Source organism: Terrapene carolina, unplaced genomic scaffold (genome assembly GCF_002925995.2).
Source record: "Terrapene carolina triunguis isolate 2854851 unplaced genomic scaffold, T_m_triunguis-2.0 Scaffold42, whole genome shotgun sequence".
NCBI lineage: Eukaryota > Metazoa > Chordata > Testudines > Emydidae > Terrapene > Terrapene triunguis.
Window position 1 is genome coordinate 23,121,317 of NW_020664393.1, and position 14,116 is coordinate 23,135,432.

At 38.8% G+C, this 14,116-nt stretch overlaps 1 protein-coding gene across 5 annotated transcripts in view; it reads left to right on the top strand.

Moving 5' to 3' along the window:
- The window catches only part of SNAP91 (synaptosome associated protein 91), a 129,027-nt gene extending 116,012 nt beyond the window's left edge, over positions 1–13,015 (top strand). For 4 of the 5 annotated variants that reach the window (XM_024193228.3, XM_024193230.2, XM_024193232.3 and 1 more), the window contains 6 exons: positions 593–623; positions 2,214–2,325; positions 5,819–5,902; positions 5,985–6,089; positions 9,593–9,694; positions 11,608–13,015. In XM_024193228.3, the coding sequence (XP_024048996.2) occupies positions 593–623; positions 2,214–2,325; positions 5,819–5,902; positions 5,985–6,089; positions 9,593–9,685 (425 nt within the window). In that variant the 3' untranslated portion in view covers positions 9,686–9,694; positions 11,608–13,015. The remainder of the gene's footprint in view (positions 1–592; positions 624–2,213; positions 2,326–5,818; positions 5,903–5,984; positions 6,090–9,592; positions 9,695–11,607) is intronic. The other variant, XM_024193233.2, reaches the window with a different exon arrangement.
- Positions 13,016–14,116: the final 1,101 nt, after the last annotated feature.

A 14,116-nucleotide genomic window follows, 5' to 3' on the forward strand; every position in this document is an offset into this window, starting at 1 on the left:
AAAAATTCTCAATCACTGGGATTCCAAAACCTTTTAAATTTAAGTCCACTTAACTCTGTTGCTTACAAACTTAGAGAGCCAGTTGATGCGCACATAAGTCCTAGCCTAGCAGTGCAATGCAAAAAGATTTTTAAAATTTGAAAGGATACTGTTAAAGACCAACTTGTTTTCACACCTACACCCAGGTGGCTGGAACTTCTCACAAGTATGACATAAAAGATAAACACGACTTGCCACTTGGATTCATAACTATATTTACATTTTATTTTGCACACATACATAAATACACAGTCAAGGAAACGATAATATTGGCTCTTCAGTCCTCTTAATTTTTTTTTGTATGTTAAAGAAATGTAAGTTCTTGGAAGAACAAGTTTGTCATAAGGAAATCATTGAAAGTGGTGAGCTTCAGATTTTTAACTTTCATTATTTAGAGGGCTTTTAGAAAAAACGAGTACTATTCCTAGAACTGTGCTATTGGATCAGTTTTGTGCAGGTGCACAGATGTTACATTAAAAGCATTTGACAGAATCCTTCACTTAATTTTATAAACAAGTAACTCTGTTATCCTAATTTCATTTCTGATTTTCAGATCTTGGAATTTCTGGCACCATATCAAAAAAGTAAGTTCTGAATTTTTAGTTTTTATTGTTTAAAAATGCTGGTCCTTGTAACACATAAGATTAATAAAAGTGAAAGTTAGAGAACTTTTCCCATTTTGTTTGGTGTATTTGACAGCACTTTGAACGTAGTCAGTTTCACTATCTGGCACAGTCTATTGGTTTCCACACTGAAAGGGAGATATACTTTTAAAGAAATAAGAAAATGGGAGTTTGTAAAACCACAACAATGGCAGGGTAACTAGAGACAAGTTTAGGTTCTTAAACTACATGAAATATCATTTTGAAACTGATGTAGTGTCCAAGTTTATACAGTCCCTTTTATCTTTTTGCTGACCTTTATATTTAGATACATTTTCTGTGATTGGCTTGACTCCACTGACTACTGAGCTGGTTCACAACCTCTACTTAGACTGAGCTAAGAGGGGGGAAATCCGTGGTATTTTGGCTAAGGTCTTCTTTCTTTGAGAAAAGGAGAATGTAAAATTACTTTAATTTATCATTGTTTGGATCTTTTCTGCCATGTTGGGTTTTTGGGGGGAGGGGAGGGGTTGTGTGTGGGTGGTTTTTTTTTTTTTTTTGTCTTTTTTTTTGTTCCTAGCTTAGCTGGTTTTCCCACTTTCTTAGTTAGACTCTAAAACAAAATCAGTCCCAATTTACTGACAAAAGATGCAGTCCTGGCCTCCATTGAAGCAAAATTCAAGTTGACTTCAGTGGGGTCAGGATTTCACCCCAAGTTTCCAATGGATTCTTTCCCACTTGTCCCATCAAACAAGCCTTATATCTGTAGAGCATGTCTCTCTTAAAATCTTCACTTTGAGTTTTACCTTTTTTACTAGTTTGGGGTTGGAAGGTGGGGAATTCCAACACTGTCCAGGTTTGAGGTGCTACTGGTTTGTCATGTGCCTCAAATCCTGTTATTTTTTTCTGCAGTCTTTTGTTAAAACATCTAATGTTGGGCTACCCCTTACTAATAGTTGTTCTGCAACTAGAAGTGGTGAAAATATTCCTCCTTTTTTTTCTATGAATGTTTTTTATAGATCTTGTATCCTACAACTTGACTGTTCTGAAGGGAAAAGCCATCCTTGTCTTCTGCTGCAGCTTTCTGAACAAGATTTTTAACTGTGAAATGCCTTTATCAGCAGTTGAATATGCAGTGCCAATCCCTCACTTTTTGCCTTGATATAAATTGTATCCTCCCCTGTAGATTATAATACCATACAGGTGAATGTGAATATAGCACTAAACAATGTTTTTGCCTTCTCCCATATTGCTAATTACTCATTGGTAATGAGATTTAAAGGCTTTCACCATTAATTCTGTTTTCATCTTTTAATATAGACTATCATAAGCTTGGCAATTTAGTTGCCATAGCTAATGACCACTACTGAGATTGGAGATAATTTATTCACAACCTATGCACACTAAATGCATTCAGGATTTCTCAGTTGCCTATAACAAAAATTAATGCGCGTGCTAGCTTTGTTTAGTGTTTATGTAAATTAATGTACATACATTCAGAGTGCTTAGTTTTAACATTCAGTGTACAGCTTTATTCTTCTATCTCTGCTTCTGCATTTGAATCCCTATTAGGGGAGACCTTCAGTGGAATGCTGGAGAAAAGAAGTTAACGGGAGGAGCTAACTGGCAACCAAAAGTAGCACCTGCAACATGGTCAACTGGTGTTCCTCCAACTGGTCCCTTGGTATGTAGTTCAGTAATTAGTCTTAGGACTTCATGTCCAGCACCCACTGAAGTGATGATGAAATAGGAACAAATAATTACTATTGGGTACATAAACTGGTGGTCTTCCCTGTGTTTTCTGGGGGACTGTGTGTGTACAATTGTGACTATTAGTCAACATTAGCCAACTGTTAGACATGTTGTAATATTGGAGATACTTTAATTCTCTAAATGTAGAGAAATACTGTGGTATCTTCTATGACAATGTGACTAATGATGGAAAATGTTGATTTGAGACTACCAATGTCGTTGGGCCAGATCCTTAGCTGATGTAAATCAGCATCGTGGAATTGATGTCATTTGAACTACACTGACCTACACCTGCTCAGGATCTGTGTATATGTGCCAGAAGAGCGGTCAATCATTTCCAAGACAATAGGGTGTGGTATTTTCTTTTAGTAATTTATGAGCAAAATGTTTCATGCAGGAGGGGACACTTTTTGCAATCATTGTTTCAGCTTCCATTTAATGTGGGTGTGGAATTTTGATCAATGAATTAGTTGTTGTTTCAACTTTTTTTCTTACCAGAAAGGTTGGGCAATATTCTATTATGTAAGTGAATTTCATTGTAAAGTTCTACTAATTCTACTTTAAAAAAAAAAAAAAACACCTTTGTAACTAAACTTGAAAATACTAACTGCTCTTTGCCTGCACTACAGTTCTTACAGCTGGCTTAAAGTTAGATGGAAATTGTCACTAATATATTAATGTAGCTGTTCTTATATGCCTGAGAGCATGTCATTGCGACCAGATACTTAATCCACTAGCCTTTGTAGTACATTCATGAGAAACAACTTGGTAATAAGTTCTTTTATGGAAGTCAAGTTAAAAACAGTTGTTTCAGGATATCCTTGTTCCCAGCAGATATTGAAAAACTGAGGACCTGGATGCATCTGGAGATTTATAATGAGATGTGGAACTTCACTTCTAGTCACTCATTCAAACCCAGACTAGACTGGTTGTAACTGAAAGTAGTTGCCATCTGATAGGAATTCACTGGTGTCTATGAAATGGGTTGGGTGGCTTTGGTAGAGTTCATAGTTTGCTGATGTCTAAAGCCAGTAAAAAAAAATTAAAACTCTGCCAACAAGGATACCAGTGACCTAGAAATGACTATGGAGATTGAAACCCTTAAAGTCCCTTCAGGTCAGTATTGGGATACATTGGCAGAGCAATATTGAAGCTTTAACAACTGCTGCTTATGCTGTCTATTCTTTGGCTCTGTCCAGGGCATCAATCTGACACTTTTTGAGAGTATTAAATTCACATGGTAATGTTAGCTACATGATTCTTATTGCTGCTATTGTTTTAAAAATTAAAGTCCATTCCTACTGTTTGTGAACTTTAATAGTTCTAGGACTGTTTAACTTTCTTTAAATGTTCAAGAAGTTAAATTATTACTATACGTTGTCTAGTGTCTATAACGGAGGGTACCTATGGCACTGCACAATAACAGTAAAAGACAAAAATTAGTCATCAAAACTTATCTAAAGGTCCTAGTCTTTAGACAGACTACCTGTATTCGTATTGATGTTCATTCAAAGGCTGGCTTAGTAAAAATATTTGCCAAACTTATGCTTTGGACCGTTGTAGGAGGATACTTCAAAGGCAGTGGTGGCTTTTAAAGAGTTTCTTTCACTCTCTTTGGAAGCCTGTTAGAGCGCGCGCGCACACACACACACACACACCTTCCTGAGAAGGTATGCAACAGTCCAACTGCCTTGGCCCTGAAGCTAGTGATAGCTCTCCAAAGCATCCCCAGTAATTCTTGACGCTCTGCAGAGTTCAACTGAAACTAGATTACTGTTTCACCCTTTAGGGATTCTGTGACAGTTAAAGCAATGTTACAGCAGTTAGAGCATGTAACACTCAGACCTTTACAAAGCAATTTCTAAACAAGTTACATTTTACTCGTAGACCAAGCACAATGGGTAAAGATCTATGGAAAATAACAGCTGCATGCAAATCCCTCCTTCCCCTGCCCTCACCACTCTGGGAACCCTTTGGGTTTTCATCAGTCCTTTCAGAATTTCAGGCCCCTCCTTTCTTCCTGCCCAGCCATACCTTTTTGTCCTGGTTTATATGAGAGAGCCCCTGCTAAGAGCAGTACTTGTTCTTCTAAAGTTTTAGCCCTGTATATCAGGCAAACGCCCTCTTCCCCCAAGTCCCTTGTCTTCAGGTCCCTTGTCAGGTGATTTGTTGTTTGGTCCCCAAACTAGGGACTCTAACTCACTTGATCTGCAGCCAGCTCATTGCTCTAGGATGTATCCATTTGAATGGAAGACCATCTAGGTTAATAATGACTCTTAAAAGCTCTCCATGGTAAGCTCTCCACCAGTGGGCACACAGATTTTGTGCCAACATCTTTTGGGTCTTCCAGTCAAATATAGAGGCTAAAAGGCAAAAGTGAAGGTGCAGCACTATTCATAATCAAAATGGTGTACACAAAAGAAAATGGAGTTTGCAGACTGATAGACACACATACAGACATACACTAATCCATCACAGTAATTAATTGACCAGGATCTGTAGGTTGCTGTGTTGCTCATCTTGGATCAAGATAAACAATTCCAGATGTATTATGTGTGACATGTTCTAAAAGGTCTTCATAATTCATTTTGTTTGGAGCAACAACCAATCAAGGGTGCTAATGTAGCATCATAGAAATGTGGGCTAGAAGGTACCTTAAGAGGTTATCTAGTTCATCCTCCATGCTGAGGCAAGGCCAAGTATAGTTAAACCATCCCTCACAAGTGTTTGCCTAACTTGTTCTTAAATGCCCAATGACAGGGATTCCACAACCTCCCTTGAAATCCTGTTCAAGCACTTATCTATCCTTATAGTTAGAAAGCCTTTCCTAACATATGACCTAAATCTCCCTTGCTGCAGATTTAAGCCCGTTACTTCTTGTCCTACCTTCAGTGGACATTGAGAACAATTGATCACTATCCTCTTTATAACAGCCCTTAACATATTTGAAAAGTATCGGGTGGGAAGAAGATAAATAGGAAGTATTGTTGCAGTTCTGTACAGAAGATTTCCCTTGCAGTCATTTTCTAGTTGTATTAGATTAAGACATGGATAATATATTGAAACTGTTTTCAGAATTAAGAATTCTATCTATAGAGCAGAACATATCGTGCAAATCCTAGTAAGACGTGAATATCTAAAGTTTAATATCATTGACATAAATATACTTTCTAGATACTTTTCTAGAAACCAAATTTTGACGTTTCAAATGACCAGCTCTCAGTGTTTTGAGAATTAAAATGGCTGAATTGCCTGAGAGGTGGGCTGCTGTGCAATCTGGGCAACATCTAATACCTAACAATATTTAGTACAATAGTTCTGACATTTTTGATCTTGAAATACAATAAGATTTTTCCCTACTTTGATTCTATGTAATTGCAGTTGGATTTATAGAAATTCTCATCTGTGAGTTTATTTTATTTTAGACTGGAACTGTGCCTCCAGCAAGTGCTATTCCTCCTGCCTCAGGTGTCCCCCCAGTTGCACAGCCAGGATCAGGATTTGGAATGGTGAGTGATATTTTTCTTCATTAAAGAACTCCTTCCTAATCAATTTTAGCAACCTTATATTTTTAACTTCTTAATTTTGCAGCCTCCTTCTGGACCAAGTGTATCCATGATGCCTCAGCAGCCAGTTATGTATGGACAACCTATGATGAGGCCACCATTCGGAGTTGCATCTGGACCTGGTGCACAAGTAAGTCTGTTTTTATATGTAAAATAATTAAATGTAAGTTTTAAAGTAGAAATAGGGTATTGAGGGCATGGAATGCAATGCCACTTATACAGCCATTTGTTGTGTAAACTTTTCCTCCTACTAAACCCTGGCTGGAAACTTGGTTTTAAATGCTATCTATATACAGCTCTGAGTATATGATAAAGGAGAACTTTATTGTGCTGGCTTTTAACTCCACTGAAGTGTATGTAGCCTTATGAGAATAAATCACATGAAAATGTCCCTTTATATACATGATACTCTTTTCTTTGCCCAAACAGAAAAGTTGGGTGTTGAGCTACCTTCAGTGAGAATGAAGAGATGGATTTGTAAAGGCTCCCCCATCCAAGTATTACACCTTCCCATAAAGGCTTCCTATTTCGGTGTATCTCACTTAAACAGGTTGGGGATAGGTGGGTCACTGCCAGACACAGAGCAGTGTTATTGGAAGCATTTGCTAGAGAATAACTTGAGATGCCCTTGCTCTAAAATACTCTGCATCAATCCCGTTCCTTGCCTTCTTGGGACAAACTGTCACTTAGGGACATCAGGCCCTAGCAGGAATGCTATATTTCTTACTTTATATACAGTGCCTAGCACAAAGGGGCCCAATGTTGGCTGGGAAATGCAGGTGTGAAGTAACACAAATTATTACCAATGTTATTGTGGTGTGTTTAAAATATATCAGTTGTGGCTCTATTGCTTTGTATAAAAAATATTAGTATAATGACACTACAGACAACCTACGGTGACATTTGTGAGGCATCCATAAGATGTATTCTGTTAAAGATATGATCTTGGATATTCGGTCAGTCAGGTCACATGGTACTTCTGGTATAATTCAAAGGGAGAGTATATGGTATATGAGAGACAAAGAAATGTGTGTACTATAGGTGGGGCTGGTAGCACTGCCCAATAAAGTAGTCTGACACTTCCTGTTTTCAGTTGCTTATAACATTTTTTTGCCAAAGTTTAATAGTTTGAGGTGAAATTTACCATGCTGGGTGTTGTCTTCCAGTTGAAATGTTTTGGGAAGCTTCTGTCAAAACAGTTCAGTCCATTGTCAAGAACAAGACTAGTGAAAAACGTTTTTCACTAATGTTAAATTCTGGCAATCATTTCCTTGATAAGTCCTGGCTCCCTCTTCTCTCTCCCCCCCTCCCCACCCCACTTTGGAACAGAGATTTGAGAAATTTGGCAAGAGGGATGCCTTTGTAAGGGATGTGTCTTTTGATGTCCCTGTGAAAATGTGCCCAAATTTGGCCAAGTTATAAACATTTGAAAAATTGCTGAAAAATTCCACATGATCCTATCTCATTCAGGGCACAGGATGGACCTTCTCTGGGGATGAATAAGGGTTATGTAGGGAGGGAATGCTGTTGTCTGTAGGACACCTGCTTCATTTGTTGCCGAAGCTGGGGAATGTGTAGTGAATGAGGTAGGGGACTGCAGGAAGAGAAAGTAAGGTCTCCTGGTCAAGGCAGTTGAATGCTGCTTTGGGGAATTGGTTTCTATCTCTGCCTCTGCCATAGAGTTCCTATGTGATGCATAGCAAGTCTACTTAAACCAAACTTCTCTCAGGTGGTCACACTAATTGTGTGCTTTTCATTTACTGGGTGCCTGACTTGACACCCTGGGGTCTGATTTGCAGAAGTGTTGAGCAAACTACTGCTTCCACTGACTTAATTACACTTGTGACTGATCATATAAAGCGCTACACAATGCAAAATACTCTGAAAAATCAGGTTCTAGGTGTCTCAAGTTGGGCAACCAAAATTAATGGAAACTTTGGACCTTAATCTCTCTGGCCCTCAGTTTCTGAACTGCAAAATGGGGAGAACACCACCTCCTCACCTCATAATAGTGTTAGATAAATTCATGAATGCTGGAAGCACTCACATACTACGCTGAGCACTATAGATACAAGCCTATGAGGAAATTAATTCTGTTTTCAGAATCGGGTTTGAAATAGTGTGCCATAAACAAGGGATGGGCCACACATTGAGAAGTGAGGAGAAAACGAAGTATTGAATAGCAGCTCATGACATGAGCATTGTCCATCCTGTGCATTGAATGAGGTAGAGGTCCTGTGGAAAACATAATATGGGATCAAGTAATTGTGCATATGCATTATGATTCAGTCTAAGGGAGCCAAAATTAAGGTTGCCTGTGGAACCTTAATTCTCATATTTCCAAACTTTTGAGTGCTTGTCTTTGCAACTTTAATCGTGTTCTTTTGATGTAGTTTTTTGTGTTTAATATTGTGTATACTGTAGCTTGGTCTACTGTATGTTTGGCTTTTGCTTTGACTGCAGATTGCTTTATGCCAGTGAACACTAAGTTATTCTGCAAAACTGTATTGTATATTCCATATCGGGGCCGCCCAGAGGATTCAGGGAGCCTGGGGTCTTCGGTGGTGGGGGCCCCCCGCCGCCGAAGACCCGGTACTTCAGCGGCGGGTCCTGGGGCGGGAGGACACCCCCCCCCCCCCCCCCCCCCGGGTCTTCAGGGCACTTCGGCGGGTCCTGGAGCGGAAGGACCCCCTGCCGCCGAATTACAGCCAAAGACCCGGAGCGGAAGAAGTTCTGGGGGCCCGGGCCCCGCGAGAGTTTTCCGGGGCCCCCAGAGTGAGTGAAGGACCCCGCTCCAGGGCCCCCAAAAAACTCTCGTGGGGGCCCCTGTGGGGCCCGGGGCCTGGGGTAAATTGCCCCACTTGCCCCCTCTCTCCTCCCCGGGCGGCCCTGTTCCATATATTGATGTTAAACTGTTGCTACAAAAGATCAATTAAATTGCCTTCTTACCAGGTTAGTGCTCCGAACAATTCTATAACTATCTAGTTAGAGAAATTCTAATTTGCTTGGGCAAGTGTATTAGGCATTGACATGCTCTCTAAACTCCCTTATCATTTAATGGGTACACTGAGCAGAATATTCACTGCTGCCAATTATGACTAGTAAATTGCTTAGAAAACCAGGACATCTTGTTTTGTCTTGAATTAAAATGTCTGCTAAGCAGGGCTGGCTCCAGGGTTTTTGCCGCCCCAAGCGGCGAATGAATGAATAAATAAATAAATAAATAAAAGTCGCGATCGGCGGCAGCTCCACCGCGCCGCTTTCTTCTTCGGCGGCAATTCAGTGGTAGGTCCTTCCCTCCGAGAGGGACAGGGACCCTCCTCCGAATTGCCGCTGAAGAGCCCGACGTGCCGTCCCTTCCCCTGGGCCGCCCCAAGCACCTGCTTGCTCAGCTGGTGCCTGGAGCCGGCCCCGCTGCTAAGCACTGTCAACTTCGTAGTAATTGTATTTTGAAATTAAACACAGGAGTCAAACGAGATGACAGAGAAAAGACACTGTTAAGCTCATAAATCAAGAACTCTTAACTTTTTGCATGTTTGTAATGTGCTTGTTGTGTAGAATAAATCTACCTAATGCTTGTGCATCTGTCTCCTTTCTTTTTCTGCTTTCCTTGGCTGGTTTCTGTTTTGTCAGCTCTCTCCAAGCCCTACACCTGCCACTCAGAGTCCCAAGAAACCTCCAACAAAGGACCCATTAGCAGATCTTAACATCAAGGATTTCTTGTAAACAATTAAGGTATTCTGTGACTGACTTTGAACTTACCCGGGTTATGTATTTAGTTTGCAGCAGTTAACTAGTACACCATATAAAACGTTACTACAAGCATACCACTCTCTTTTTAAGTTTGAGTAAGAACCTGCAACTATTTGTAGAAAAATACAACTGTGAATGAGAACCAGGAGGTACAAGTTAAAGCCCTTTTAAAAGTTTTTTCAGGATGCAAGATATGTTTAAATCACAACTACTTCTCCATGCCATTCTGTTTGACAAACAGAATAAATTGGTAACAGTATATTTATTCACAATGTGACTTAATTTGCTGTTAAGAAAATATTTTCTTAAGCGTATACATAGTAAAAATTGTAATCTCATATATACTCTGTAAATCGAACAAAAGCAGTGCATATGTGGGTTTTTAAAGTTCATTGTTGTTGCTTCTCTGTTCTAGCCAGTTTTCATTTACATCATTTGAGTTTGCAGTGTTCTTTTGACTATCCACTCTGCCTTCATTTGATTATGAAGGCTGTTAGAGATGGACTGGAACACTGGGGCAAAACTGAAAGAAAGGTTACTTTGCCAGAAGCAATCTTGTTTCTTTATGCTGCCGTTGTAGTAGATTTTTTGTTTAATAATAACTCTCCTCTTCACATTAATTCTTCTTGTGACCAGTCCTACAGTGTAATCCTAATCTGGTGTGAGAAATTAATTTGTGCCATAAAACTGATTTGGTAACACTGTTATGAATGAGTGAAATTGAGACTCCCAAACATGTGCATGTCCTCAAAGGATGCCAAATCTCTAATGGAGATGGAAGGGGGTATTGCCTACATCCTTCATTGCTTCCAGTCCTATGGTCTCTCCTCTTCTCCCTGTAGGGTGCTACAGGGCATTGCTCTTCTGCACATCATGGCATAAGGCATTGAGCAGTTCTATGTAGAACAGCCTATGGGAATCATGGATTAGCGAGGGAACAAACACCAGTGGGGGATACACTGAAAGAGAGAAGGGGAAACTAGGGAAGGAGAGAGCTGAGGGAGAATAAGAGGCAAAGAGGAGCAACCAAAAAACAATTGGAAAAAAAAAAAGGGAAAAAGACTGTAACCATAATAAACCTTTCTGGGAAGCAATCTGAGGGTTCAGATACCAGAACATCATCACAAAATGGTTTGAGGGAGCCACCCAATAAAATTTGGAGACCACTGAAGTAGAGCATGAGAAATTGTGTTCAATAGTTTTGTCTGCCATTTATTAGAATTAAACAAGAGGAAAAAGTAGCAGCTTTACATCATCTCTGGTGGTGGTTTTTTCCTTACTGTACTCAGTGCAATCCACAGCTTGTGAAAATTTGACCTCAGGAAGAATTTGAGAATTGTCCTGATTCAGTGACTGAAGAAGCTGCACCTTTGGGCTTTAGCCCCACAACCTGGGGTGGTGGGGCTTAGGCTTTGGCTTTGGGTCCCCTGCCAGGGGCGGTGAGCTCAGGCAGGGCCAGGTCTCGGTCCCGCCTCCTGAGGTCATGTAGTAATTTTTGTTGTCAGAAGGGGGTCGCAGTGCAATGAAGTTTGAGAACCTCTGCTATAGATAATGACCGAATCAGAGCTATTCGTGAGCATAAATAACCCATTGTAATTAGGACCCAGTGTCTTCAAAGATCTCTACATAAGCATGATAGTCCAGTTGCAATATTGGGGGCCCCAATTTGTTGGGGAGACACCTCCATCAGAACTCAAGTTAGAAAATAGCTGAATTCTTAAATGTTAGCCACTCCGTCAGTGAGTAGTTTCATAGCTGCTTTAAGATATGATAAGGGGGAATATCGATTCTTTTGTATACCAAGTTTGGCCTTAAAGCTGCTCTGCAACCATTTTAATCAAATTTGAATCAGACTTGTGTAGCTATTCCTTCTAACTATGTTTTTGTCTTCACAGCTGCAGTTTTTTTGACTGGATAGTTAAAAATGTGAGTTTGGAGTCTACAAATCACAGATTGATGCTCAGAGTTTCAAAGTGAGCCACCAGTACCAAACCCAGTGCTTATTCAGACTTTCTCTTACTTCCGAAACGTGTAGCACAGCTGTGAAAGTGAACGTTAGGAATGTGTACTACCTTAGCTGTTATCCCTACTCTCTCTCAATTTGTGTACTTGGGTTATTTGTGTTCTCCAGTTTAAACAATGGATGTATGTTTCTGATGCCTTCTAGTGCTTTTCTGAACCTATTCAGTGGGGGCAGATTATGCAGCTGTTGTGTGGTGAGCCATTTGGAGCGATGTGTCTGTGTTTTTGAAGGTTTCAATGTATATAACTTTTGACAAACACCTGAAATTTCCCTAAAAGTTAAGTTTCTTCTTTATCTGTTACAAAACATAGTGTGATAATACCAATAGTAAGAAACACTTAACTAGACAAAATCTTTGTGTGAAATACATTTTTCCCAGTCACAGGAATTTCAATTGTTGTGAGAAATGTTTTATTTTTGTGGCACTGTATATGTTATATTATAATTTAAAGTAATATAAAGGTAAATTTCCATAACAAATACTCCTTTCAAGTTACTTTACCAATAGTGAAAAATCATATCTGAAAGAATACTGTATTTATCACTTTTTTAATTTAAAATATATTTTAATTCTTTGAGTTCTTGCATTTAAATTCGCTTATTTATCAGTTCTTGCTAAATGCATTGAAAATAAGTAAAGGGTCAGTTTCTCTCCATGTAGCTGAAAAAAGCAGCCATAGTTGTGCTGACATTAAAGAATGTCAAATATGAAAGCACTCTTTGGTGTGTCTGTAGTTATAACATTATTGCATTTTTATTTAACTCTTTTATGTACATCTGTTATTTTAGTGCTTACCTGTGTATATGCCTTAGAGTAGTGTATTTCCATTCCCCAACTATGCTGTGAGTAGTTTTTGTACTATTTGTGATTAGACCTCATTCTGATCCAGAGAACCACACCCTTTACTGTACATATTGTGTTTCTTTAATTTTTAGTTTGTTCTCATACTGTTTGTGCTGATGGCTTGGCTTAAGATTTTGACTCTTAAATGAGGTCACTGTTGATCAGTGTTACAAGTGGCTTGGCAGCTCTTTGTTCAAAGCATATTGAATTGGAAAGATGTTCAGCTAAGTCTTTCAAACTAACTATTTAATCAATGTATGGTACCATTAAAAGTGGTTGTATCTGAATTAACTGTGGGGATAACATACACTCTAATGGGGGAAAAAGTTATATAAAGCTAATTTCAAAATAGCTTTTCTTTGTATTTTGGTTTAAGAACCCAGTGCATGTATGCCCTCTGAGATGCAATAAACACCTTGATCAAAGTAAATATGAACACTGTAATTGTCTTTCTAATTTCATAAAAGATTCAGGATTATAGCCACTAGTTCTCAATGTATTGTTTGTCCCACAGTTTTAAAAGTGCACCATTTTCCAAAAAATTTAGTGTCTGTCTACACCTGAGTCCCCTACTAAACTTTGACTTTTACAATCTGTTTCCTGTGACTAAAATCTCTTTCCCCTATTGCTCTGTGAAAGAAAAAAGTTAAACTGACTAGGCACAAAGTGACATACCCTGGACAAAGTAATCATATTTTTCAATTTGTTCTCTTTAGTTTTTAAAAATCACACCTCTGTAATGTATATGACATGTAACAAACAATTTAAAGTTTACAGGTCCTTTCAACTAAAAGACTGGATTTCACACACAAAAAATAATGAAACATTTAAAAAACACAATATAAACTTTAAATTTAAGTCAATCAGTACTGTTTTCCAGATGAGTTTCTAATTCTGAAACTGGTAGTAAAATTGGTTTGAAATTGTCTTACCTTAAACAGCTGCAGCATTGTATTAGTTTAACACAACTTATAGAACAATTACTAATATTTAAAATTAGATGCAAAGTCTTTGGACTAAATCCAGCCTTTGGCTAAATGCGTGCAGTTCAGTTATTTTCAGTGGAGTTGTACCTTAAGCCAGAACTGAATTTGGCACATGTGATTATTTGAGTCATCCCAAAATGCTTTGCAGCAAAGATTCCATTTGAATTAAATTTCAAAAGTTTCCCTGACAGATACCTTGCTGCTGGTTTCTTTCACCCTTATCAAACAGATAGATAAACATAGGCCCAGGCTCTGCAAGTAAACATATATAAAGTTATTCACATGCATAAGTGTTTAGAAACTATGGGCTATTCTGCCAAGCTTGCACAGATAGTAGCCTCAAAAGAAAAAAACTTTATTGTACAACATTCCTTCAATTCATACGATGTAATGCCCAAAGGAACACACAGATGAACTCTATAGGCAAAAGTGGATACAATGAATGGGAGCACTTTTAGAGGCATGCATAACTAAACACCAGGCAGAGATTATGTAGTCAAATATGTAGCTAATGACCCAGTCATAACCATCAAAGCAAAACTTCAACTGTT